This window comes from Pyrgilauda ruficollis, unplaced genomic scaffold (assembly GCF_017590135.1).
Source record: "Pyrgilauda ruficollis isolate IOZ18807 unplaced genomic scaffold, ASM1759013v1 scaffold109, whole genome shotgun sequence".
NCBI classification, from domain to species: domain Eukaryota; kingdom Metazoa; phylum Chordata; class Aves; order Passeriformes; family Passeridae; genus Pyrgilauda; species Pyrgilauda ruficollis.
The window spans coordinates 1,040,520-1,067,855 of NW_024509099.1; the positions used below are offsets into that span (position 1 = coordinate 1,040,520).

The 27,336-nt window shown below is 36.8% G+C and overlaps 1 protein-coding gene across 2 annotated transcripts; it reads left to right on the forward strand.

Moving 5' to 3' along the window:
- The first annotated feature begins 1,720 nt into the window (after positions 1-1,720).
- Positions 1,721-27,270, forward strand: TMX3 (thioredoxin related transmembrane protein 3). 2 transcript variants are annotated; one of them, XM_041472802.1, is made up of 15 exons: positions 1,721-1,782; positions 2,003-2,057; positions 6,183-6,222; positions 7,212-7,335; positions 10,227-10,272; positions 11,230-11,310; positions 12,188-12,287; positions 12,540-12,617; positions 14,765-14,831; positions 16,815-16,913; positions 18,907-18,964; positions 19,675-19,728; positions 20,026-20,082; positions 25,777-25,845; positions 27,209-27,270. In XM_041472802.1, the coding sequence occupies exons 1-14, from the start codon at positions 1,734-1,736 to the stop codon at positions 25,817-25,819; spliced, it is 951 nt and encodes a 316-aa protein (XP_041328736.1). In that variant the 5' UTR covers positions 1,721-1,733; the 3' UTR covers positions 25,820-25,845; positions 27,209-27,270. The 2 variants fall into 2 exon arrangements, with proteins under 2 accessions (XP_041328736.1, XP_041328746.1); XM_041472812.1 differs by lacking the exons at positions 18,907-18,964; positions 25,777-25,845; positions 27,209-27,270.
- Positions 27,271-27,336: the final 66 nt, after the last annotated feature.

Here is a 27,336-nt window from a genome sequence, read left to right on the forward strand (position 1 = left end):
ATGTCTGTCAGGCATACAGACACCACTTAGCTAACTGTGGTGTACTGAGGGTGAAATGCTGTAGAAAAGAAATTTTCTGCATTCAGTGAGTAATTGTCACAGTTTATTCACTACAGATGTCTGGAACTTGTTAGTTCTCCCATCACTGGAGCTTGAGGGGTGAGGGGGGGAAAAAAAGTGAAATAGTCTTAGTATTGCAAAATCCTTCAGTAAAATGTGAGAAGGAAAGAAAGCATCTACTGTAGGCCAGAGTCAAGATATTTTAGAATTCTAATGTGAGCTATGGCATATACTCTCAGGCCTTGACCTGTTTCTCAGCCTACAATATGGAAGATGGCTTTTGCAAAGGGCTGGACAACTCTGGGGTTACTTGATGAATCCAACAGGCTATATCCACAAAGCATTAAGTGAACAGTACATCTTCACCAGACCCGGTATGGCCCAGTGTGGAAGGCAATGAGCAGCCAAGAGAACACGTATCTTCATCCATGTAAGTACAAGCACATGTGCACGCATGCACAGAGCAGCCCAAAAATGAAGCAACTTCAGTGTCTGTAGCTTGTAGACATTATTCAAAGTGATAATAGACCCTATCATCAGACAAAAAGGCTTAAACACTTAATTCAGAGGAAGTGGATGGTCCCAGGAAAGAATGCACCCTTTTCTGACAAAGATCTCAAACACTTGCACGTACAGCTGAGGAAAGTAATTCTAGTATAAGGAGAAAGAATAAGAGTTTACACTACAGGGATCAAAATTGAAATGGGATAGATCACAGAGTAGCTGAGGTTGGGAGGGACCTCTGGAAGTAATTTGGTCCAAACCCTCTGCTCAGGCAGGACTATTCAGAGATGGTTGCTCAGGACTATGTCCAGGTGGCTTACGAGTATCTCTTGAGGTGGGAGACTGCTGGGCAGCACTCAAGTCACCCTCGCAGGGAAGAAGTGTTTTCTCACATTCTGAGAGAACCTCCTTTGTTTCACTTTATGGCGGTTCCCTTTTGTCCTGTCACTGGGCACCACTGCCAAGAGCCCAGCTTTGGTCTATCTGCAGCCCCTTTCGGTATTGACACACATTAATAAGGTTCCCCTGAGCCTTATCCTTTCCAGGCTGAACAACCCCAGACCTGCTTTAATTGAAGTTTTTAAACAAGCAGGACTCCTTGCCCTACCAGGACCTGCAGATCTGCACTGACAGAAAAAAAAAAAACCAAAAACAAAAACAAACCAAAAAAACTCACACAAACACAAAAAACCACAAAACCATAGCTGAAGACAGGAAAGACTGCAACAGGCTTGAACGAACGAGGGAATGACACCAACATGGAAGTGAGCAAGTTTCGCGCCCGTGCTGAAGGAAGGCTGCTGAGAGAGCAGCAAGGCCAGGGCTGAGCTCTACCCAGGGCACGGAGCCGGCACCACGACAGGCGGCACACGTGTTCCTGCTGGAGAGAGGGCGCCGCCTGTTCTCCCAAAGAAGCAGAACATTGATTCAACCGAACGAGAGTCTCCCCGCTGGGGAGATGACGGAGTGTATGCACCCCGCGTTCCGTCACGGTGCCGCGGTGCCACGCTTGCCTTCCCCCCTGGCCTCCCCGGCCCCCTCGGGCACGGCGAGCACACCGCACCGGCTGCCACTGCGCCCGGAGCCCGCCCCGCCGCCCGCGGCTCCGCGCCTGCGCCGTGCGCAGAGGTCAGCGCTTCCCCTTCCGGCCGTGCCGCGGCTCTGTCAACATGGCAGCGGCGCCGGGCGGGCGGCCGCGCTGCCTCCTCTGGGCGGCAGGTGACGGGCAGGGGGTGCCGGCTCCGCCGGGCTGGGTTGCAGGGCACAGCGGGGAAGAGCGGTGGGGTTGGGAGGCGGGCAGCGCTGGGGCAGGCACGAGTGTAGGGAAGCGCTGGGGGTGTGAGGGGCCAGGAGGGAAGGGAGGCTGTCAGCTGGCGCGGGTGAGCGCCCCGGCTTGGTTCGGGCATCACTCACGGAACGCTTTTCCTTTGCCTCGCAGTGGTTGCACATGTGGTGGCGTCAGGTGCGGGCTTTGTGGAGGATCTAGATGAGTCGTAAGTATTGGGGTGTCTTGCCTAATTGCCAAGATATTGTTTGTCTTCTTGTGGGGAACATGACCCCCGACTTTGTGCGTGCTTTGAACTTTGTGCTCTTGTCGAGAAACAGGAAAAGACTGTGATTTTTGTAGCAGGAAGAACAGAAAGGTTGTGGCCTGAAATATCATAGATTTTTCTCTGTTGGAAGGGACCCAAAAGGATCACTGAAGTACAATTCCTGTTCCTGCGTAGGACTCCCGGAAAGTCACACCATGTGCCTGAGAGTGTTGTCCAAACCCTTCTGGAACTCTGCCAGGCTTGGTGCTGTGACCATTTCCCTGGGGAGTCTGTTCCAGAACCTAAGCACCGGCTGAGTGTAAAACATTTTCCTGATATCCAACCTAAACCTACCAACACAGCTTCCTGCTGTTCCCTTGGGTCATGCCACTGGCCACCAGAGGGAAGAGATGAGTTACTGCACCTCTGCTTCCTCTCTTGAGGAATCTGTAGACTCCCATGAGGTCTCTCCTCAGTCTCACCTATTCAGGAGGTTCAATTAATGAAGCTGAGAAACATTTTAATTTTTCAGCTCCTTTAAAGCTGTTACTGTGATGGTGTTGCCAGAAATATTCTTAGGTTTCCTTGCTTGTTCTTTCTTTCTGGTAGGGTAAATATATTTGTGTGTTGGTGCTTGCCCCAAGGAAAAGCTGATTGTATTTAACCAAGTTCTTCATTAGAATTTGCAGCGTGGCTGCCACCAGGGGTTGGGAAAATGAGTCTGAGTGTGTTCATGCGTGGCCAGAAACGGAAGAGAAGGAGGCTGCAGGACTAGTTCATGGCTGCTTGAAGTGCCAGTAATATTTGTGTAAAAATGTGCTTTTATAACAGAATTAGTCCCAAGACTGTGCCAGAGTTCAAGTGGCTAGTCCTGCCATGAACTTGGTTATGTATTGTTGCTGTTGGTGTACTGGTTTGCTGTAGCAGTTTGGTAGCTACATAAGTGCTGTTTCCTAAAACAATTACCCAAATGTTTTTTGGGATTTGTCAGATTAGGAGGTTGATATCAAGTGCTACAAAGCAGCATGATTATTGGAATGGAAAGATGCATGTGTTTGCAATTGAGAATAAGAATTGTTCAGGGCAGGTTTTGTGGGGGATTTTTTGAACTTATTGTAGCTAATTGGCAAGTGGTGAGAGAGGTCAGGAAAACGATTTAAATTTAATGGAAATTAAAATTTAATTTAAACAATTTAAATTTCAGTTTAATTTTGCTCCAAGCTGAGGAGCAGTGAATGGTGAAGTTTTAAGTTTTCCATTTTATAGATACCTAAACGTTATGGACATTCTGCTGTTGCTGAAAGATTTGTGTTCTCTTTGAATTTTAGTAGCTGTAAACAATGGTTTACAAGGTGCAGGTCCCTTTCCTAAGCTTATAGGATATAGGAAAACAAGTAGCAGAGCTGTCAGAAGTGCCCAGCTGGGCTGCAGGAGGGATGCACAAAACCAGCTGTGGTTCCTCTTGGCTTGTGCTGCTCTGATAGCAGATCTGCTGCCTCAGGTGATGGGTGCTGATGGGTGATGGGATCTGATGCCTCTTGTGATGGGTGTGGACTTGTTCTAGTGTGATAATGAAGCAGATACTTAAGTCAGGTTACTACCTGACTTAAAAAGGAAGTGTTTTTCTGTCTGTGGGGTAGCTCAAGCCAGGATCAGAAGCATCAGAAATTGTGCAAGGGGAAAGTAAAGAGGAGATACAGTAGCTGGGTTGTTTTAAGGCCCTTGGAACTGTGATCTTGGTGTTCAGTTCTGCTGCATGCTGGTTTCTTTTAACTGTTCATGATTAAGTGTGGTGCTTTGTTTAAGTGAGGGCTGAGAGAACATTTGATCGTGTAGCTGGGAAGATGTATGGGTTTGAGACAAATAATTTTGATTCAAGGGTGTGCAGCACTTATGCCATCTTTCTACCAGTGCGATTGTGTTTCTGTCAGCTGACAGAGGCTTGCACAGAACAGTTAAAAAGAGACACTGAAATTTTGTGCATGGAAAACGTATTTATAGGGTCTAGAAACAATATCTTCAGAAAATGCTTCACTGCTCATTTGTAGAGAGATTTCGGTTTTTCTTCACTAGTGTGGAAGTGAACTTCCTTAATATTGTCTAGTAATTTAATCACTGACATTAGCAAAACTGGAGTGAATTTTGATAGGATTTTGTTACACTTCAGATTTTAGTTTCTGTGGAAGTTGATTAAATAGGTGCTTATAGATAAGAAGTATGTTGAAATTTATTACTGTAAAAACTACAGTATTTTTTTTATACAATATTAAACTCTGTTGGAAAGCTCAGCCTCCAGATGTTTCATTCTTTCTCTTTTCTTTCTGTGTGCTCGCAGTGTTGCAGTCTACCTTTCTCAGTACTTAAATGTTCTTTACAATTTGCCGTAACAATTGCACTGTGGCAGAGGAAGGAGAACATTTAATTGTAAATTCTTCTTATACAAAGCAAAAGCGATATTTTAAATTGAAGCACAGCCTAGGATCTTATGATTCAGTAACTGCTTTCTGCCTCTTGCATCATAGCCAATTATTTGGCATTGTAATTGGAAGTTAGCTGTAGCTCTGTTAGAGTTCTCAGGAGATGGCTCTTACTGGTTCTTTCATTAGCTCCATAGTGCTTAGGATGAAGTAAATTTTTAGTGAGGTTGTCAACTAAGCAATTTTGTGACTTAAAAATGCTGTTTTCCTTTAGCAGTTCCATAGCATAGTCTCTGCAAATACCTTTCCTGCTGCTGTACAGGCACAGCAGCCTTGGTATGCCATCAATAAAAGAGGCTGGAATTTACCAGTGAAATGCTGCAATTCTGAGTTTCAAACACTCAACACTGTAATTAGATTGTATTCATGATTTCTGAATTATTTCTGTCAAACAGTAAGCCAATATCAGCATTAGTATTTCTTCAAGACCATTGTGGACTATTACAGATTCATCTTTAAATGAAATATAATGAATTCTGTCTACTGCTTATGGGCCATTTATAGGCATGCTGCATATTGGGAACTGACAAGTTAGGCTATAACTTGTATTAATTGGATCTTAGAGTGTAGATCCATGCTTACTGCATAATTATAGTAACTATCTCATTTTGTAGGAGGAGTGGTGCAGTAGAAATATTGTATCATGTATGTTATAGTTTGTGACTTTATTCCCAGTCCTAGTCACTTACAAAGTCTGTCCTTTACAAAAAATAAACCTTAGATTAAAGCTCTAGCTAATTTAATTCTCTGCACAGAGCTAGTTAACTAATGCAGTAATTCATATGATCTTGTAGTGACAACAGTGAAATGTGTAAGCAGCATTTTGGGAGATACCAAAGAACTTCGATTTATCAAGCTTAGTTTTGTATTAGAGATTTTAGAATTCAGTGACAGATTTACAGTTAATAAAACCAGTCTTTAAATGCCACTATTTAAATGCCATTTGTTTAGCATTAAGAAAATTCAGTAATACTTGTGTATCTCTGGGTTTTATCAATAACTTGATCATTTTTATTCTATTAAGTTGGTTTCTTGGTTGTGTGCAACTTTAATAGAACTATAAACTGACACACCTATAGTAGAATGTTAAACGACGTTGAACTAAAATTGCTTTGCATGTTAATACTAAAGATAATTTAGTTAGTTTACATATAGTAAAGCTAAGATTAACAGTTTAAACCAATGCTCAAAGAGTCTGTATTAATTCGTATATAAAAATACGACAACAAATATATTTAATATGACTAAGACAACTGAAAAATACTTCTTCCCCCTAGATGCCACATGCTAGTCAAATATCTTCTGTGTGTTTTGGTGTGTATTCTTATTTCTTGCTGTTTTTCTGTTTTGGAGTTTTGGGAGTTTTTTTTGTCTTAAGAAATACAGAAATCTAATTGGCACAGCTGTGTGTGTAGTGTCATGTACAGGGACAATATTATGCTAAACAATAAGCATCTTCTCTGTTTCTCCACCCTCAAAGAAAGAAACAAACCAGTTATCTTGTATCTATAGCATTATATTAACCTTATTGTAGACTTTTTCACACATGCATTTCACTATTTTATTTTCATATACATAACTTAATGCTTTCATTTTTTCCCTTTTCCAGGTTTAAAGAAAACCGTAAAGATGATATCTGGCTTGTAGATGTGAGTATATAAGAAAAATGGGAAGATCTGCTGGTGGAAATCAAAAGACAGACTGTACAGTGCTACACCCTGTAGTCAGGCTGCTTCATCGCTTGGAAAATTGTTTGTACATCATGCAGAAAAGCTTCATGACAGAAATTCTGACAGGATAGATAAGCAATCTGTCTGCTGTTCAGGGTGAACCAGGAATAGGCTGAATAGACTGCTGAATAGTCTGCTGAATAGGCTTCAGTCTATGTTTTGCAGTCCTTTAAAATGGAAAGCAGATTGCCTAACACACTCAGGAGGTGATAATCTCTGTTGAAAATTTTTATAGTTCCTTTCATTAATTATATCAGCTGATTTGTGTTCTAGACGTCTGTTAGTACTGAAAGACCAAATATATGAGACCCCTTTTACTTTTCTAAATTATTTGGAAAGATTCAGTGCCCCTTATTTCAGTGACAAAGAGTTTTTAAAAAGATTTGCTTGTGAATGAGGTAGCATTTCTTTTCTCACCCAAATATGTACTGTAATTCTCAAAATTATATTACTCAGATTAGTGATTTTTGAGTGGGAAAAACTATACAAGCTACTTCGGAGTTATCAGCAATGTATAGCAAAACAAAATCCAACTTTTGTTAAATTGTGACCTTATCTTGTTATACCAAAACACTGATATCTTCTGCCTGTTGACAAATTCATATTTCTGGATAGATTGCTTATATGATCTTTTAAGTTTCAAAAATAAAGTTACCATGCAGTCTATTCCTAAATAAGAAATCATATAATAGTGCAGCAATTTAATGTATTCTTTTCAAACTTGTGCTTTCATAGTAAAAGTAGGACTAAATCATAAATGCTGCTTGTCATGCTAACCTTGTAACTAACTTGCAATTTTATTAAGAGATAAGGTGTACCATGACTGGAAAATAAATCTTGGGTTAATTGTAGGAACAATTTCTACTAATTTTTTTTTTTTTTTTTTGTGAAATGTATTTGCTTCTCAGTTTTATGCACCTTGGTGTGGCCACTGTAAGAAACTGGAACCTGTGTGGAATGAAGTGGGCATAGAAATGAGAAACATGGGTTCTCCAGTAAAAGTTGGGAAGATGGATGCAACTTCCTTTTCTAGTAAGTATGGTTTGGTTAGGGGTAACTTCATCACAGCCTCTTCTCTTTTGAAACTATTATTTTTTTTTCTTGTAGTTGTTCTTCTGTGTCATAGCACAAATATGTAAACAGTAATTGCAAAAAAAATTTCCTGATTATTTTTCTTTCTAAAAGTGACAATTTTCTGTAGTATATGCTTTTGATCACATTTGTTTCTGCTTGAGTAGGGAATTCTTCCTGACAAATGGAAGGTAAAAGCTTCTCAAAGATCTGCTTTTGATATGCCTCTTAGAGTACTGTTATATAAGCATTTTTATGTGGTGTGTCTCTGGAGAGCATCCAGTTTTAGGTTCCTTCTATTACTGTTGGAGGAGTGCTCGTGTTCTTGCTCTTACTCATTTCAGGTAATCGGTCCTGAAGCTCTTCCACAAAGCCTGCTGAAGTAACTGAATTCATTGCATCAGTGATCACTGCTCAGCTGATTCTTCCCATGTTTCTCTGTAAATGTCTTCTCAAAGAACCAAATTCAGTGCTTTCAGTGCTATTTTGTTTGCTGATGCCTTTCATATGTATCAACCTTTTCAGAGAAAACCCCAAACCTTCATTACTGAGAGAAGTGGGTAGACGTGAGAGGATTGTTGAATGCTTAACACTACTTCCTTTGTGTTTGTGTGCTTTTTTATTGTCAATTTGCTTAAATCTATGTTGAACCAGGAGGATATTTAAAAGAGAAGGTTTAGGGATGAGTGGGGCCCTAGTAAGATCTGCATGTAATAAAATTTTGTAAATACATGTAGTGTTTTTAGTTAATATCCATTAAATCTGATTATTCAGGTTTGTTGTATTTGCCTAAAATATTATTCAGAATACTTTTCTCAGTGGTGTTCCAGTTTTTCCTATTCTTAGATATAGGAGAGTTTGGTCTTTTGAGATTAAAATTATTTTTGTCTCAAAGACCAATTTATCTTTTTCTGTAAAACCAAATAAATATGACTTCATGTTTCATCTTCAAGATATTTATTTTCTGTAAAAAAGTAAGTCTGGAGGATTAGAAATTTCAAGGTCATGCAACTAGGTAGCTTCAAAACTGGGAATACCTTTCATGGTTCTCTAACTTTCCAGTCATGTATATAAATTTCTAAGTCATATAAATTGTATAAAGTCTTAGCCTGAAATATTTGTATTTGTCAGCCTGTTACTGAAATCTTGTGCTTTATACCTAGAACAGAATTGGTACTATATTTTTTAATATAATTCATTTTTAGTTATATAAAAATCACTAAAAGCTGCAAGTGTTCCTGTGTGCCCTGGAAAAGTTTTTCTTTTCAGATATGCTACTGGTTTCATAGTGTCTGATAAAACTTTTGAAATAGTTTTGTGCTTTCATTTGAAAGTGGAAATTTTACATCTGAATATGAAAAACTCAAGTCAACTCTGCTTAATACCTTTGCAATCTAAATATTCTCTGAAATCAAAGTAGTTCTGTCTTGAAAATATCAGAAGGAGATGCAGCTGTAATGTGTATGTGTCACTAGGAAGGAACATGAGTGGTTTGTGTTTATAATAGGAATATGAAATAGTGTGAAAGAGCTGAACTTTGGGAAGCTTGTTGTCAGAGAGCTGAGATCACAGGTGGACATATAAATCATCCAGTAAATGTTGCCTCTGATGGCTCTGTGGAATGGGGATACAGCTCTTATATCAACAGAGCAGTCGTCTGCTGTGGTATCAGTTGGATTTTCTGGGGGTTTAGCCTCAGGAGTCCGCTGTGTGTTAGCAGAGTAGAAATGCATCACACCTAGGGCTGGCACAATTGCTGCTGTTTGCCTGTACTGTATTCTTCATATCAAGAAGTAGAGGTGATGATGTTGTCAGTTGTCTTTGATTAGATGCCTGTAGGTGAGCTGCTAGTTTTATTTGTAGTGCTGTGCAATACGGTGCTTGCACCTGATCCAGGTGAACAACCTTAGGGTCACTTTCTAAACTCTTTGCACACAAGTCGTCCAACATCTTCTTGCTGTGGCACGTTGTTGGTAGCTTCAGAATGGTTTTGTAACAAGCATTGATTCTAGGTGCATTCTGAGCGCAGAGATTGTTACTCAACATGGAATTGCACAAGTATTGCCACAATTTTAGACTTATTTAATCATTTTTTGAGACTGTAGTTTAATTTTTGGAAAAAAGTGAATTTGCTGGAAAATATAGTTTAAGGTGGCTATTGCTATGTTCACAAGTGGAAGGGTGGTTGCAAATTATACTCCTATCTTGCTTGGTGGAAGCAAGATGGAAGTTTTTAAAAAGATCTGAGGTGGGGGAAAAAGCTCTGTAGTTGTCTTACTTTTAACCACTTCAGTAAGCAGGAGGTAAGTATCTGCTTAGAAAGTGCCTGCTTCTGGTAAGGTAGTAGACATTTACTTGTGTGGAATATGATTTTTTGAAATAACTGCAGTACGATACTGCACTTCTCATTAGCCGTTACTCTAGCACTTGAGTAGTTAATTGTCTTCTGTTTCTTTCAAGCATTAGTATTTGCAGCTCTTCATCCTCAATGCTTAATTTTTGCCTCTTCTATTTTCTGTCAATTTTATGTGCATATTCAATGCATGTTACTTTTGGTGAAAGCAGACCAAGCATGTCTCTCCAGAGGATTCTCATGACATTTGAGTTGTGGCACATGAATTGGGAGTCTATGCTGGCACCCTGCACCACCTCTGAAAGAAGTCCAAAATTTAATGATGTAGCTTAATAACATCAAGCTTTTCCTTGTAAGCAAGTAAAGTAAACCATATTGAGCTAAGTGGTATTTTTTTTAATTTGTTTATGTGGCTTGAATAGTAAAACATGTTTAAAGATTAAGGTAGGAGAGAAAAAAAAGTCTTGGTTCACTTTGGCATGGAACTCGTTTCTTTCAGGTATTGCATCTGAATTTGGAGTGCGAGGCTATCCAACAATTAAGCTGTAAGTTGCTCCTTCCTATTTAATTTCTTTTAATGGTCTCATGACAAAAAATTAAAAATAGCCCTGTCTATTTAGAAGTCTCAAACCCATGTAATGTATAGTCCAGTACAATGTCATGTTAAATAAAGACTCAGTGGTTCTGAGTACTTTTTACTGTGGATGTACTGGTGATTTTAGCAGGTTATTGTTTAAGCAAACAGTATTCCTAATAGGTGATAATAAATCAAGTCAAGTTAGTTTTTTCAAAAAAGGAAGCAGGGATGTTCAGTTTGATAATCTTTAAGGATGAAAATTTTCATGCCATATAGAGGTATTAAAAATTCCTCTGAAATTCCTAAACCTCTATGGATTCAAATAAAGCCTGTTAGAATTAGTAAAACTTGCTTGAATACTTTGCCAATGCAAGCATGCTCCATCCCCTCTCAGCAGGATACCGTAGGCTGACCAGCACTTCACTGAAGCTTAATACATAAATTTGAAAGATTTTGCAGATTATTTGATACACTGCAATTATAAAAAAAAAAACATTAAAGAAGTTTATATGCTTTCCTTTTACAAGGAGTAATCCCTGAGTAGTATAAATGTTGAGTATGTTGGGTTTGGTTTGCATGTGGGGTGTTTCATCATTTTAGGGAGGCTTTTTAATATGGTCATAACTAAGTGCTCTAAATTATCTGTATGCTTTCAAAGTAAATGACCACTGTGTACTAGAAGAAAGAATTGTAAAAGAATTTAAAGTATTTCAACAAGTCAGTAAATCAGATACTGTGTAAATAAGCTTTTATTCCATAATTCCATTATATTGCATTACTGAGTTTTATATTTTAGTGATCAGTTTTTCTGCTTATCACTTGCTGAAAGGCAACTGTAGTAAACATGTGAAGGTTGAGAAGTCTTACATGCACGAACGTAGTTTAGATGATTGCTTTTCTGTTCTTTTTTTGTCTATTTATCTAGCTTGAAAGGTGACTTGGCATACAACTACAGAGGACCTAGAACCAAAGATGACATAATTGAATTTGCTAATAGAGTGGCAGGGTAAGTATACTCTTCTCAGAGACTGGTTCTGCTGACTTCAAACTTATGTGGGACTTTGAGATGAGCCCAGAGTTAGTTAAAAAGAACAAGATACTGAAGTAAAAAACTATATGTACAGTGTGTGTGCCTGCCTGGGAGACTGGTGCTGAGTTAAGATTATTTATTTTTGAGGCCACATTTCCTGGCTGTTGTGCTTACATTCAGAATTTTCTCTCTCAAACAATGGAGACCTTATTGTGGCCTTCCACTGTATAAAGACATCTCCTAAGAATGACAGAGAGAGTTTTTATCAAGGTCTGTACTGACAGGATAAGGGGAAATGATTTTCAATAGAAAGAGGGCAGGTTTAGAAAAAATATTAGAAAGAAATTCTTTGCTGTGAGGGTGGCAAGACACTGGACCCAGTCGCCCAGAGAAGTTTTGGATGCCCCATCTGTGGAAGTGTTCAAGGCTAGTTTGGGTGGGGCTGTGAGGAATCTGGTCTGCTGAAAACTGTCCCTCCTTATGGGGGCAGGGTTGGGACCAGATGATCTTTAAGGTCCCTTCCAGTCTAGCCCAGACTGATTCTGTGACCAGTAAAAGGCATGCATGTTTACATCATAGCAGCATTTTGTAGTAAGATCTGAATTTCATAGTTAAGTGTTCTATTTGATGAACGTAACATGTTATTTGGTGGGGGGAGGGGAGAAGGTTCTTTTTTTCATTCAGTATAAAATAGAATAATAACTTGAAAAACTCAGTTAATTTGCATTTTGAAATTTATTTTTTGAAAAACACAACAAAAAACTGTATGACATTTTCTTGTGAATTTTTATTTGTTTAGGTTTTGCAGGTTGCACAAACTGAGATTTTTCTATGTATTTGTTTGTCTTCCCAGACCTCTCATCAGGCCTCTTCCTAGCCAGCATATGTTTGAGCATGTGCAAAAGAGACATCGTGTACTTTTTGTGTATGTTGGTGGTGAATCTCCTTTAAAGGTTTGAAGCTCAATTAAATAAAGTTACTTCTTTTGACTATTTAGGGAGTAATTTTAAAAATCTTTCAAAAGACTGAAGTGCATGCTTGTAACAAATTCTTGGGTTTTTTTATGTTTATTAAAGTGCATTTACAATCTTATGCCATAAACATGTTTTCAAATTGCCCTTTGAAGATAAGGTATATGACAAAGCTTTTGTTTGACACATACTAAAAGTTCAGAAATTAAAAAAACATTATTTGTATTTTTTCAGGAAAAATACATTGAGGTTGCTTCAGAACTAATAGTTTATACATACTTTTTTTCTGCCTCAGAAGATGTGCTGCCTGAGGTAAGTTGTTTCCATTCCTAGTGCTTCCCCAGAAATGGGATTTTTTTTCCTCATCTATGTAATTTTGGAGTTTGGATGGCACAGAGGTGGCTTCTTACAATATGTTTGGCTTTGGTAGATATCTAAGTAATTACACTGAAACATGTAATGTTTGACTGTATATGGGGAAAGAATACAACCCAAATTTCAGTCTGTCATTGCTTTGTTTTGGCCAAAATACTTGTTCAGTCATATTAATAAAATTAATCAGAGGATGATGAGCAGAACTCAATGTGGGCCACAGAACTTGCTCAAGAAAGTAGATACTTACTAATTACGAGCTTTGTAGCATGAATCAGTAATCAGAAGTAAGTGAAGTGGTAGGTTTTCATCTTGTACAGTACAGCTGATCAACACATTTATCTGCCTGGGGATCAGCCAGTCCAGTCCACTGGCTGCAGAATTCTCTTGTGGCTTTTTTGAGGATTCTGGGATAAGGAAATTATTTATGGTTCATCACAAGGGTGGAAAAAAATTGATATTACTGTAGTGAGTCTAACCATTGTTGCTTACTTGTTGTAGCAAAATCAAAAACTTTTTCATTTACTATCTCCAAGTGAGGCCTAAGTCTGCCCCAAGCCTACTAACATGTGACTTTGAAGTTAGTTGTGGTTAATGGGGTGAGAGCTAGCAATTTGATTTGTTGGTTTGGTTTGGTTTGGTTTTTTTTTAGGCAGCTGCATTTTACAACACCATAAGTAGAACTGGCCTCATTATAAATAGTGTATTGTTAGTTATCCAGAAGCCTGGTATCAAAAGCTACCTTAATTTAAATACTGCTATTTGCACTTCAGCTCCACCTGAGCAAAAAAAGTACTGTTCAGTTATGCAGTGGAAAGAGTAAAAAAGCCTGGAAGTCTTTGAGGTTCTGTGATCACACTGATATAAGCAGTGAGCTTTTTTTTCTTGCAGAAGGTAATTTCCCACCAGTCATTTAAGCTGAAGGAGTGATGGTATTCAATATTCTATGGAGAGAAGCAAAAATGTTCAGAAATTTGTGGTCGTGAGTTGTAATGAGCCTTTGCATTATGATGTGCACTGTTAGGCTTTGTTTCATCAACTTAGGTAATATTATTCCAAGCTTTAGGCATCTCTTGCAAGCTTTAAGCTGTACACAGATTGATTTGTCCTTCAACAATGTTAAATTATATTTTGGGCAAGTGAGAGAACAAAGCATCGTCTGGGACTACCTTCTTGATTCTTCATATCAGCTATTCTATGATAAATTACTGCTTTTGCAAGAAAGTTAATGCAGAATGACAGAAGGCATGTCATTTGGAACTGATGCTGTCCTTTACCTTTCCAAACCATCAGTAAATCAGACAATTCAGATTACATGATCAAAATTAAGCTTATGATGCAGTTCTTTCTTAAACACAAATGCTGTTAAAATTTTAGCTTAGAATGGTAGCAAGCTGTAAGAAGTAGATGCAGTATTTTTTTGTCTGTAGCAATTCACTAAAAACATGAGCTGAATAAAATTGTTTTGAGTTCTAAGAAGAAAGGTTCTACAGCTTGTTTTTTAGTATGTTGCTGACTGTTGTAAATATTACATTCAGCATGGTAATACAGGCTTTTGTTATTTGTCTAAATTAGGTCTGTTTGCAGCCCTGTGTGCTGAAGCTGTTGCTTTATATTCCCATCAGTCTGAAGCACAGGAAATAGCCCAGATTTAGTGGCGCATGTTACTGGTGGTACTATTTTACTCTGCAAAATTGAGTGTCCATTTAGTAGAAGTAGCAGTATGACAGGTATGCTGACAGCAGCACAAATTGGGAACTGAGAGTATGAGTGATAAAACCCTCAAGTTACATTTTCCTATCTGAAGTCCATGTCCAATCCATAAACTATTCTTCATGCTACTGCAGATACCAGTAAAAAAATCACGTTTCTTTTATGCTTTGTGAAATCTACCTCTTAAAAATATATTTGTATTGTGTTACTTTTAATATACAAAAGCTGATGAATTTATCTTAGTACATGTAAACAGGAAATATTTAGGTGTCCTTAGAGATTTTCCCCATTAATTACATTTACATGTTTTCAGATGGTTTTTTTTTTTAAATCTTTTAGTTTTCCATGAATTAATTGAAACCTGACTCTTTCAGTATGTGACGTTGCCTGAATTGCCTGCAGTTATGGTCTTCAAAGATGGAACTTACTTTGTTTATGATGGTAAGTAAAAGTGGACATTAACTTAAGATATTTAAAGCATATAGGGAGAAACTGGTGGAGTTGGGATTTTTTGAACAGTATGTAGGGATGCTGGGAAATTCCCCAGTCTTAGGATAAATAGCCGCTCCTTTGTGAAGGAAAAGAGAAAAAAATTACTAATTCTTCCGCAACAAAATAGAAAGAATTTTGTTTAGCAATACTGAAGTAGAAGTGATGATGTTTCCTTTGTGTTTTCAGTAAGGTGTAGCTTCCAGTATTACAGTTTTGACTGCATTAACATACTGAGAAAAGTTGCTTCTTCTCTCACTGTACAAATTCATCATATACATAGACTGCCTAGCTTGTTCAGGCGAGCGTAGGCTGCAGAAAGGCCACCTGAAACTAGTAGTGTTTTATTGCACTGCTGTTTCTACAGTGTATATATGCAGTACATAAGGGCAGTACACCTGCCACGGCTGTAAAAGTGTATTTCTGTATATATGGGTACATATCTTTATAGAAGTATTCTATTGTACTTAGATTGCACCATAAGGTATTAAAAGCACATACACGTACTCATAGTTACATTGCATAGCCTGGGCTTGTAAGCACACCACTTATTTTCAAAAGCGTCTACTCTTGATTCACATTGTTTCAAATTCAAGTTTTCCTTTTAAGTTGAAAACATATCACTCAGAAGATTATTCTGCAGGTTTAATTTCTTAGGATAAAAATAGCACAGCAAAATATCTCAGGTTGGTCACCAAGAGTATTCTTTGTGACCTCGTAGAATGGATGTACTTGTCTTCCTCTTCAGTTTGTTGCCTCCAGATAAAAATTCACTCTACAGCCTCCGTGATTTGCATTTAATTTTTTGATCTCTTTTAGAGATTCAGGAGAAGGAAAGCTTGTCAGAGAAACACTTATTTTGCTGTGTGGCCTTCTTGTTTTTTCCACACCTTCTAAAACAAATGCAAAAACTAATAATCCAGGCTTTTAATTTACTTTGTAAAAATTTTGCTTTTTCATAATGTACCAGAAACATTCTTGAAAGTCAAACAAATCATGAAGACGCAGTTTAAGAGACTGAATAAGATTTTATGTGCAGCTGTTACGACTGGCAGAAATATGAAGAGCTCATTATAAGGAAAAAGTTATAGCAAAATGCACTTCAGTGCTCTGACCTTTGTCTTGTTTTGGTTTGGATTTTTTCCTTCTCCGTAGTAGGGGAAATGGATGCAGATCCATAGGATGCGTTATGCTTGGAATTGCTTGCTACTACCTTATGGCAGATAATTGTTAACCTGAAATTACTGATACTTCAGTCTTCATGATAGAATTTAAGACTAATGATTTATTGTGCATTTGTTCACATAAAATGCAGCATATATGTATATATGTTTTTTCTTTTTTACTTGTGGTTTAGATCTAATTGATGGTATGTATTAGAATTTAATTCTTAATAGGTTTAAACATCTAGGATCTTAAACCAGCCTTCAGTAGATTGTCAGTCATACATGATTATTTGTTCATTTACATTCACAGTGCTGTTTAATGCATCTGCTTTTTCTTGATCTTTCTGTTTCGTTTAAGGACTCTCACAAATACTGCTTTCTGTATTTTTGTATCTCTGCTTTGTTTGACACTTGAAAAGTTATGTACACACACCCCTTTAAAAGCAGGGTTTGAACCTGTTACTGTCTGGACTGGGTCACAGTTAACTTCTCATGTAGTATCATTTATCCTTGATTTGGAAAATAAAATTATCAAATCAACTTTTCATGCTTTTCTATAATGCATTTTTTGTTCAAGAATTGAAAATAGCTTTAGAAGTTTTAAAACTTAAAATGCCCATAAAAGTGTGATAATTGATGTAACAAGAGTAAAAGGAAAAAAGGAGAAAAAATGGTGTTTGCCTCAATAGTACTGAAATAGTAAATCTGATGGCTCACCTCTTAAGAAAATGTAATCCTTTTTTTTTTTTTTTTTTTTTTTTAATGTCAGAATATGAAGATGGTGATTTGTCATCCTGGATAAACAGAGAAAGATTTCAAGGTTACCTTCATGTCGATGGCTTTACGCTGTATGAACTTGGAGATACAGGTGAGATGCTGCTGCTAAACCCTTTGACACTGTGTACTAAGCAGTTAGAAAAGTCAAAAGAGTACTAAGAACATGTTTTTAAACTTTAGAAATCAATCAATATCAGGTTAGAGCTGATAGTGGCAGTATTTTGTTCATGTTGGACTGACCTGTGACTAGAGGTTTCACACACAGTCCATTACACTAGTCCATTCCTCACAACATACAAGTCAGTGTGTCTAATCCTGTGGTAATCACAAAAATTAGTGGGACTTATAAGAGCATCTTACATTTTGCATAAGTTGCATATTACCTCTTGGAATACATGTAGGGAATTTTAAAATTAGATTTAGAAGTATCAAATGTGGATTATCCAGATATCTTGTATCTAGTGGATTTAGATATCTTTGAAATAGATGTGGCAAGAAAGGTAGAGGAGCATGTATTGAAGTGGACTTGTCCCAGAAGATTTCAGCTTTTCTTTAGCAAAAGTTCTGCAGGCCATATGAAAATTTTGCAGCCAGGTGACCTCTGGAAAAGGCGCATGACTTGTACTGCTCTTGAGGTATATACATACTCTGAGGTACCAGTAGAAATGCTGTAAGTGTTGACTTTTCCAGGCCAGGACATCTTATCATCTATATTCCATTTCAAAATACTTGCATTCGATCAACACTGAGTTTTTTCAGGTTTTCTTACATGTTTATGAAGCTAATATTGTTACACCTACATTTTTGAACGGTTATTTACAGAAATGCTGTTGTTTAAATGTTGTTTAAATATAGCATATTTCTTCCTGTTACATTTTTGTCTAACAATTCCTCAAATAAACAAAAAAAAACCACCCACAAAACAACAAAACTTTATTAATACACGGGAGAAGCCATAATTTACTTTTAAAGAGCTTTATGTATTAATACATAGTACCTGGAATTTATTTACATAATCTTTTATAGTCTAAAAGGTCATTAGTTGTCTACTGTATTTATTAGGTAGCATCTTAGGATGGAAAGAAGTGGGGAAAAAGTGAGAATTGATGTGTGGAAGAAGTGGAATGGGGAGAAACTACTGCTATTTCACAAGCAAGTATGGGAATTAATCATAGGTGTTGCCCTTAAAACTCTTCAGTATTACTTGAACAAGAGTGACTTTTTACTTTTGAGGGGAATGCTTCCTGTGGCATGGTGATAGGTAGGAACTGAGCAATTGGTTGTCTTGATGGGGAGGGTTTTGAGTGAATTGTGCCATCTGAGAGAACTGAAAAATCAGCCCTCTGGAGCCTTGGGTTAATCTGGTTGATGACTGCACTCTTAACAGATTTGCTTTCCTAACTGCAAGTGCTTGATCTGGAGAAACTTTGGCCAGCTTTTTATACATACTTTCATCTGATTGACCATACCACTCTTTGGGTTTGGAATTTTTTGGTTTTTTTTTTCTTTTAATCAGAAAAACTTCGCAAAGTAAATCTTGAAGAGATTGGTATATTCTGGTGTTGACCTTTAAGCTCGTCTGACTGAGGGCTGTGAGCTAAATTGTGTTTCTGATGTCATGAATTCTGGGCTCTGCCAGGACATTTTCCAATTTTTTTTTCCTTAATGCTCACAACAGTATGAAAAACAGTTGTTATTAAATCCATACAATAGTGATTTAATCACTTATAATCAGTTTGTAATTGCTGCTATGTAATGCAGGTCTCTGTAGCCTCATATTTAGGTATAGATTGAGTAGGAAATTAATTTTTATCTGCATTTTCTCCCTTTTAATTTCTTTCTATAGATAGGCTTCTCATGCAACGCTAGTGGTGTGCCATTAAGCCCCATCGTAATTTATTTTCAGTAGCTTCAAGACCACAGCTTGGTCAGCTTGAAAAGGCTCTTTGGTTGTGAGGCTTGTTTATACTTATAAACTAATTCCTGTCCCTGGAGAGTACCTGATCTTCTAAGTTGACATATTTCCCATTGGAGAATGTGTGTTTCTTTTTAAATGGTTTCAAGAATTTTATTCCTTATTTTAGGAAAACTTGTGGCTATTGCAGTCATTGATGATAAAAACTCTTCAGTGGAGCATACCAGGTACAGAATTGAGTATTGGTGACACTATGGGAAAAATGTGCTGGTACGACACAGAGAAGTTTGAAAGTTTCTTAAATATTGAGAAATATAGGTTAAATAAGTGGGTTTAACTTGTAAATGTTCTGACTTAGTGTACTAACTTTACTTAATTTATAGCTTGGTTGAAAGCACGTATGAGTTCACTGAGATGGTGGGAGTTCCTGTATCACTTTTTTGCCATTAGTTAATGGGATCACAGGAGCAAATGATGATCTCATAGCTTTTAAAAGCTATTGTGTCACCTTTTAAACAAAGACAAAAGTGCTTGAGTTCAGATGACTGACTTTGAGATGAACTCAGTGAGTTTAAACAAATGACTGTACTTCAGTTCACTCGTATTGAAAATTACGCTAGCATTGCTTATATATTAATTGTCTGTTTAAACAAGGGATGTTTTTGCTGGGGTTGGAGTTTGCCAAAGAGTCTGAGAGGAGCAAGACCTTCCCTCGTCCCATTCTGGTTGCACATACAGACTAAAAAAATACTGTTCAAGTACTGTGTATGCTATTTTCAACCTTTAGGAACTGAGCAAGATGAACAAGGTGTTTTTTTGATAGTCCTTGTTGCTGATGAGGTATGAATTGCTGCTTACTGGGGAAATCTCAATGTTTATTGTTTGTATTTAGAAGGAGTTTATCCTGGATATCCATGCCATTTTTTTTTCCTTTCAGATTAAAGTCTATTATTCAGGAAGTTGCCAGAGATTATCGGGATCACTTTCACAGGTAGACACACATGGGACTCTGATGTTTTAATTGGACTTGTGCATTAATCTTTCTAAGATATCAGTCACTTTTTTTTTCTAAGTGAAAAATGTTACAGTGTGTGCTTCTATATTTTTTTACTGATACTTAATAGAAGCATTTCATTAACTGTTGTGTTCTAGATCATCACTTTTTTTGAATTACATTTCTGAGTGTGTGCTCTCATTTTCAGTTATAGGAAAAATATTTAATGAAGAACTTGTGCTCAAACCCACTATTGTTTTTTCATCATTTTATTTTTAATTGCTTCTCTTTCAGGGATTTCCAGTTTGGCCATATGGATGGAAATGATTACATTAATAGTTTACTAATGGAGTAAGTAAATTCTTACTTGAATATTCTTTCTTTGGTTGCTTTTGTTACCAAATGCATTTAATTGAAAATAATCTCACAAAAAGTTCTTGGCTTTCATGACTTAAGAAAAAAACACTGTCATCAGAATTCAGCCTGTACCATAGTATCAATTACTTGTTAAATTAAAGTGTATAAATATATAATTTAATGTTAGATGTTTGGCTTTCTGATAATGCTGATTGACAAAGCTTATCTTTTAGGTCTGCTTTGTTAAATTACTGTTAAGAGTTGTGAGGCTTTCATTCTTGATGCATTTTTATGACATGCATAGAAATGCACTTCTGCAGAGAAGCATAGAATGCATGGAAGATGCTGTCTGCACTTCATATGTACATGGTATATTTTCAAATATATAAGTGGTTTAACAAGATGCTTGACAGTTGCCCTTACTGTGGTCCTTTTCTAAAATATACATAATTAGAGAGTTGAGTTGCTTGGCATTTGTTGTTAACTGCTGCTTCTCCTCTGGCCTTTGGAAGTCTGAAAGAAAGGAAAACCAGGAGTCAGTATTATAATTCTGTAAGTTTTCCAAATCCATTTCTCAGGGATCAAAACAATAATTAAGCATGTGTTCATGCCTCCTAAAGATTTTAGGAGCTTCATATGGACCCAAAAGCACAAGGTCTGTATTTTTATAGCATGTCTGTAGATTAACACCTGATTTAAAAACAACTGTCTCTCCATTAAAATTACGTGATTTGATTGAGCTAGTGCTTTATAATTGCCAAAAGTGAGACCTTCCTCACCTGCTTAATTGCTTCTTCTGTGCAGGCTCTTATGTCTGTCTGCTGAGCTCTTTCATCCTGTTTATCTGTCAGAAAAGTGTTTCGTTTTCTGTCTGGGCAAATAGGGAAGTTATTTTGCTGATTCAGCAATGTTATTCCCTGCTCCTCTGCTGAGTACCAGCACGGATGTGCAGAGGAGTAGGGGAGGGCGATGAGATGCCTGGGAGGAAGGAAATGAAAGGAAAGAAGAGAGAACTGCCACTTGGAGTGGTAGTGATCTAGTGGCAAGGTCTGTTCAGCTGGGTTGTTTCACTGAATCTGCAAAGTGCCTGATTTTATTATTTGTAGTATGTGGAAAGTTCTGGTTCAAGTACTCACCAGCTTTTAATTATTTTATAAACCCAGTGCATACCTTTCAAGCATGAGTAGGAATTTGCAAAAGAATGCAGCAAATTATTTTTGTTGTAGTGGCTCTTCATGTGGCTACATGAATAATTCGAGTTTAAAAAAAAAAAAAAGCATTGCAACTGCTTCAGTTTGTCACGAGGTGGCAGCAAGTGGAAATAGAAAAAATCTGAATAATGATAAATGTGTCACAAAACAGTTTTTAGTGTGTTAGATGCACATAGGAGCAAATTCTGTGCTCTTTACAAAGGACAAAATATTGTATGATTTCTGGGGATAGAATAAGACCTTGACAAAAGTACATTTATGAACTTGATTGTAACTCCATTAGTAGACATTATAATTCTGTCTTTTCAGCAGTATGTGAACATGCTTTTGTTGGATTAGAAATGGTACATTTAAAGTCATGCACAAAGATGAAATCAGAATACTGTGTATTTTAATTAAAATACATAATTTACCTAAAATTTTACTTAAAAATGCTTTTCATTATTTTACTAAAAGCAAAATTACAGCTTTTTATAAGCTAAGGTGTATAATATCATGGTCAGCTATAGGTATATGTAGAACTCTCCTCTGCTTTTGAAAGTAACACATTAAATATGTTTTTATAAACTTTTGTATAGCATAAAGAATCTGTATATGGAGGTTAACTTTCAGCTGCTCTACAACCAACTGCAAGAACATCAGTTACCACACTGTTAAATGCAAGAGAAACACTGCATCTAATTAATAAAACTTGTTCTGTTTTGCTGCAAGGACATATTTTGGCAGGAATTGGGAACTTGTTACCAGATGCTTGCAAAAACAGTGACTTGGTTTGAGTGCCTTCTACTTAGATTTCTTCTTTGTCCCTAGTAAGAAGAGAATAAAAATTTCAAGGGGAAATGTTGTATTTATTGACTCTTATGTTGCAGGTTGCTTTGGTGTACAAAGTTATGTTATTTGGTTGTTTTTTCTAAAGTTCCATTTAAGGGATGGCATTATTTTGTTATCCCTCTAATTGCCCTTACGTTTTTTGAGGTGTCACCATGCTTTCAGCTTCAGTACTGGAAAGAGAATCTGCACCTTATATCTTTTAAGTATTCAGCTTTCTGGAAGTTCAGAAAATTGTCATATATTATTAAACTGTGTCACTTTTAGGTTAGCATTTGAATTTAAATCAAAACCAAAAGCCCCACCTAAAATGTGAGAGTAAATTTAGGATCATTTCAGTGACTCCAAAGAAGAATGGGCATCTTGAGTAAATAACCAGTATTTTCATTAAATAATTTGCTATTAATTGATAGCCACAGATAAGACTGAAATCATCATCAATTTTACATGTATTACAAAAGTACATGGATAGGACACATTAGACAAGGGTGAAAACGTAGAAAAACAAGGTTTTCTTTGCTTCTGCTGTGAAGGAAGTACTTGAATTCATTATTGACAGAATTGTAATTGATAAAGAAAATTGAAAACTGATAAAAACTACAGGAGATCTTAAACTTGTTTAATATGTTTAAATCTTTCTTTTTGAACAGTCTACTTTTGCAGTATTAAAATTTCTTTAACCTGATCTTATTTTGAATTTAGTGTTACAACAAATAGAAGATTATACTGGTTTGTGTCCAGAGATAATTTCTAACTTTTTTTTTTCTTTCCAATTATGATGTATGTGCACATGCACATGAAGGTTAACTGCTGAGTAATAATTCTTTAAAAACTCTGTTCCTCTTAAACCATAACTAAAAGAGCTATAGAAAAGCTATGCTTGGCATGGTTTATTCTTTGACTTGACCATCTGAGGTTGATTGATAAAGATGATCAGTTAGACAATGGTTGTGTGGGATTACATTTTTGAGTTACACTTCTGCCTTTGTAAACTTAAATACTTAATGCATTTCGTATACAAGGCTGCTGTTTGTGATCTCTTACTATTTGGAAGTCGTAAGGTATATGATTTGCAGTTGCTCTGATTATATAAAATGCTCTAAACTTCAATAGTGTCACTGACACAGATGTGAAGGAAAATAATATTAATGAGAAATGTGTCCCTACCATTCACATCCATACCATACCATGCCCATACCTTTTCTCTTGCTTTCTTGTTTTTAAAGAATTACTATGAAGAGCACACGTGAAGTGAAGATTAATAGATTCCCTTCTGAAATGCTGTAGGGATTACTTGAATTGGAATCTTTTATATGGTAGTTCTTTAAATATATAAACTGTTTGTTTATGTTTACAGTGACTTGACAATCCCTACTATTGTTGTACTGAATACCTCCAATCAGCAATATTTTCTACCAGATAGGCACATTGAGAGCACAGAAGACATGGTTCAATTTATTAACAATATCCTGGATGGTACAGCTGAAGTAAGTCTTCATAGTAGCTTGGAATATATTGGTTAGTGTTTATTTCCTTATATGCTAAAGTGAGGAAAAAAATTGGTTACTCAGATTGTTATGTGTGTGTTTAATATTCCTGTCCTGTTTTACTGTCTTGGGTGCTGTCTCTGAATATGTGATTGTAAATTCTGGAGTCATGCTGTTGCATGTTGTACAAAGCCTGCTTTCTTTTGTTTATAGCATAATGGTAGCCAGCTTCTTTTGATATTCCTTTTACTGGTGCAGTTGTAAATGGAGTTGGATATTCATCTCCTGGTTTGCATTAAATGTATTTGTTTAAAATTTTGAATGATAGTGCATAATTGAACTGCACCCTTTTTCTTTGGGTGGAAAATTAATAAATCAAATAGCTGGAAGAATTACAACTTCAGAGTCAAAAAAACAGTATTATATTTGCTTTGAATGTTAGAAATGGACACAAGCTTACTCCTCTGTGCTCTAAAACCAGAAAAAGATGTATTTTGTTAAAACAACAAAGTTAATTGGAATTGATGACTTGGATATTTTTTGAGTATTTATTCCCTCAATGTACTGTAAGTTGAACAGAAAGCTATGTTGTGTGAATGAAGAAAGAGGTCGTGGAGCAGAACTTTCATTTGTGCTTCTGGGGAAGGAAGGCTTTGCCACAGAGGGGAGCTTGGTAGCTAATAATTTGGCTGCTTCCTAGGAGAAGCCTGTTTTTGGTTTAAGCCCCAACTGACTGTATATTGAATGCTTCCTGTGTTAGCTGAATCCCACTTCATGCCTGTAGTTTTAGAACATTGGCTGGTAATGGAAAATAATACAGAAGATATTTGTCATGTGGGGTTTAATTTTGTTTACTTAATCTGCCTGGTTGATGTAGAACATGACATCGGTGGGTTTATGTGCTGCTCAGGACTTTACTGGCCATGCTTTCCATTGCAGTGTGAGCAGTATTACTATAACTTGGTGGTTCTTTGTTCTTGAGTTCTCGCTTTTTAAATGGCTTTTAAGCGCATTGAATTATCAACATCAATTAGACTCTAATTGTATGTCTCTTTCTGGTTGAAACAACAAATGTAATTGGTTTCTGTCTGGTTTTTTTTTTTTTTACTTGGAGAAGAATTATTTGTGATGCCTTATGTCTGTTGCCGTAGTGTCAGTTAGGTCTTTCTACCTTTTGTTTGCAGTATCTCAGCTAGAGTGATTAAAGGTCAGTCTAAATACACATCTCTGTACAACACAAAAATACGGGATATGACTTCATTTAAGGTGTTTGTAGACATAAAATTGCACTACTTTGGCTGCATTCTCTGCCCAAGAAATGGTGCAGCTCTTGAAGAATGAGAGTCTTCAAAGTATGCTGGTAAAAAACTAATAGGCTGCAGACTTTCTGAACCACAGAGAAACTTCTGAGAAGTCTGGCTTTCCCCCTTCTCTTCCTTGGGAAGTGTTCGATTATTCACCTGGATGATACTGTTATTCTGTAAGACTATAGGTAACTTTTTGTGATTCTGTCTCGTCTTTGTGGACATTTTTTGCTGTTTGAGGGGTTTTTGGTCAGATCATGTGCTGATGAGTTGACTTCCAAATATGAGTTTGTTTCTTTGGCTACTCAAGGAAGGTGAAAGCTGGTCCTGTTCAGCAGACAGACTGCCCTCTGTTCTTGTAGTTATTTTGAACACTGCTGAATTAGGGAACAGAGTAGGTATAGCCTGTCATTGCTTGACACAGGTTTTATTCATTACACGTTCATATCTTCTCTTTGCTTAGTACTTAGATGTTTTTAACTGTGCTGTCGTGATCCATAAGTGGATGTTCAACAGCTGCAGGAAAGTTCAGAAGAACTCTGCAGTTTTACATTGTTACATTGGGGAAGTTGCTAGTTTTTGTTAGTGTTTGCTTATGGTAAGAGAGACAGTGTCAGCCCATTGTCCCGGTTGGCACTGATAGTTTAAAACAATTGTGAGGGACTTATACATGAGACTACTGAATAATCTTTATCCAGGCTTGGCAAATTGGCATGTCTGGGCATCATGAGATGTAAGAATAATTACTTTTCATTTCCTTCTAAAGGGACTTAAGATTGCAAGGTCTGAAGAATGAACTTTTGGAATCATAACTGAAAAGTGTCAGCAGTTTTGACATGGTTCCATTTGAAATTTCAGGCACAGGGTGGTGATGGACTTCTGCAACGAATCAAGAGAATAATCTATGATGCCAAGTCTACTATAGTGGTAAGTTTTATGTTTCATTGAATTAGATGGTGCCCGTGTCAGTCAGGATACAAATACTTTCAGAGGGTTTAAAAAATATTTTTATATGAGTTGTTTGATATTGTGTATATATCATAGGTATATGTATAGGTTTAAGCTAAATGAACTTCTTGATTAAATTTTTTTATAATATGTATAATTAATATTCAAGATATCTTAATTCCTTCATTTTTAGTGTTCTTCTGTATGTCTGACATGTATTTTAAGGGATAGAACAGAGAGAATTCAAGATCTTTTCCTTGACCCTTTTGACATCCTTTCCTGAAACTGGTGCTTCACTGTTCTGAGGAATGTTACATTTTTTGTTTAGTTACTTAGAGCATAAGGGGATTAAATACTACTATTTGTGTAGTTCTAAAGCAAACATTTTTATTATCTTTCTCATAAGTAAATTATGCTTAACAAAATTTTGTGGGAAGATGTACACAAATCCATTTCTTCATTTGTCCTACACAAGCAAATAAACCTATGCTGTGAATTTAAGTTGAAACTCACTTGCTTCTAAATGAGTGTCTTCCAAACTTCTGTGAAAGTAAAATGTTTTTCTGAAACCATTAATCCTTCTTCCTGTGCCATTAAGCTACTACTCCTCAACAGGAAGCTCTCTAGAATTTTCTGCAGACTAATTTTTGACAAGACACAAGTAAGAAGTAAAACTTTTTTCTTCAAAGTGGATTTTAACGCTCTTAGAACAATTGTTTCTAAAACTTCAAGGAAGGCATAGGATATGCAGTTGGCGTGTAAACATGAATTATCCCAATGCAATATTGTTATACTGAACTTGTGTCATTTTTTTATGAACTTACAGTAGAAATTGTTGAAGTTAAGGACTTCTTGCCTTTTTTGCAGAAGAAAGCAAACAAACAAACCTTATAAAAAAATCCCACAAAGCAACAGCAGTAATAAAACCCAGACCAAACAAGCAGAAAAATCAAAATAACACATTCATTAGGACAAGAGGACACAGTCTTGAGTTGTGCTAGGGAACGTTTAGGTTGTACATTAGAAAGAGGTTGTTGACTGAAAGGGTGATTGGGCATTGGAATGGACTGCTTAGGGATGTGATGGGGTTCACCATCCCTGGAGGTGTTTAATAAAAGACTGGGCACACACTTAGTGTTGTGCCCTTGTTGGTGGTGTTATGTTATAGATTGGATTTGATGATCTGAAAGATCTTTTCCAAACTACTTGATTTCATGATCCCTCCGAAAAACACTGATTTTCATTTTGGATGTTTTTTGAATAAATACACAGAGTGGTAAGAGAAGTAATGCAGTAACTTTGTATATTCACTGAAAGTGGTTTTTACTTTCTATTTCAACAGTCTGTGTTCAAGAGTTCACCGCTGCTGGGATGCTTTCTCTTTGGGTTGCCCTTGGGGGTCATCAGCATCATGTGTTATGGAATCTGCACAGCTGATACAGAGGGAGAGGTATTTGAGCATGAGGGAGC

Bases quoted from the DNA above. Each gene is read 5' to 3' on its own strand.
- TMX3 (XM_041472802.1), top strand. From the start codon at position 1,734: ATGGCAGCGGCGCCGGGCGGGCGGCCGCGCTGCCTCCTCTGGGCGGCA. The intron at 1,783-2,002 runs GTGACGGGCAGG...TTTGCCTCGCAG, and splicing joins CTGCCTCCTCTGGGCGGCAG to TGGTTGCACATGTGGTGGCG. The intron at 10,273-11,229 runs GTAAGTTGCTCC...CTATTTATCTAG, and splicing joins GGCTATCCAACAATTAAGCT to CTTGAAAGGTGACTTGGCAT.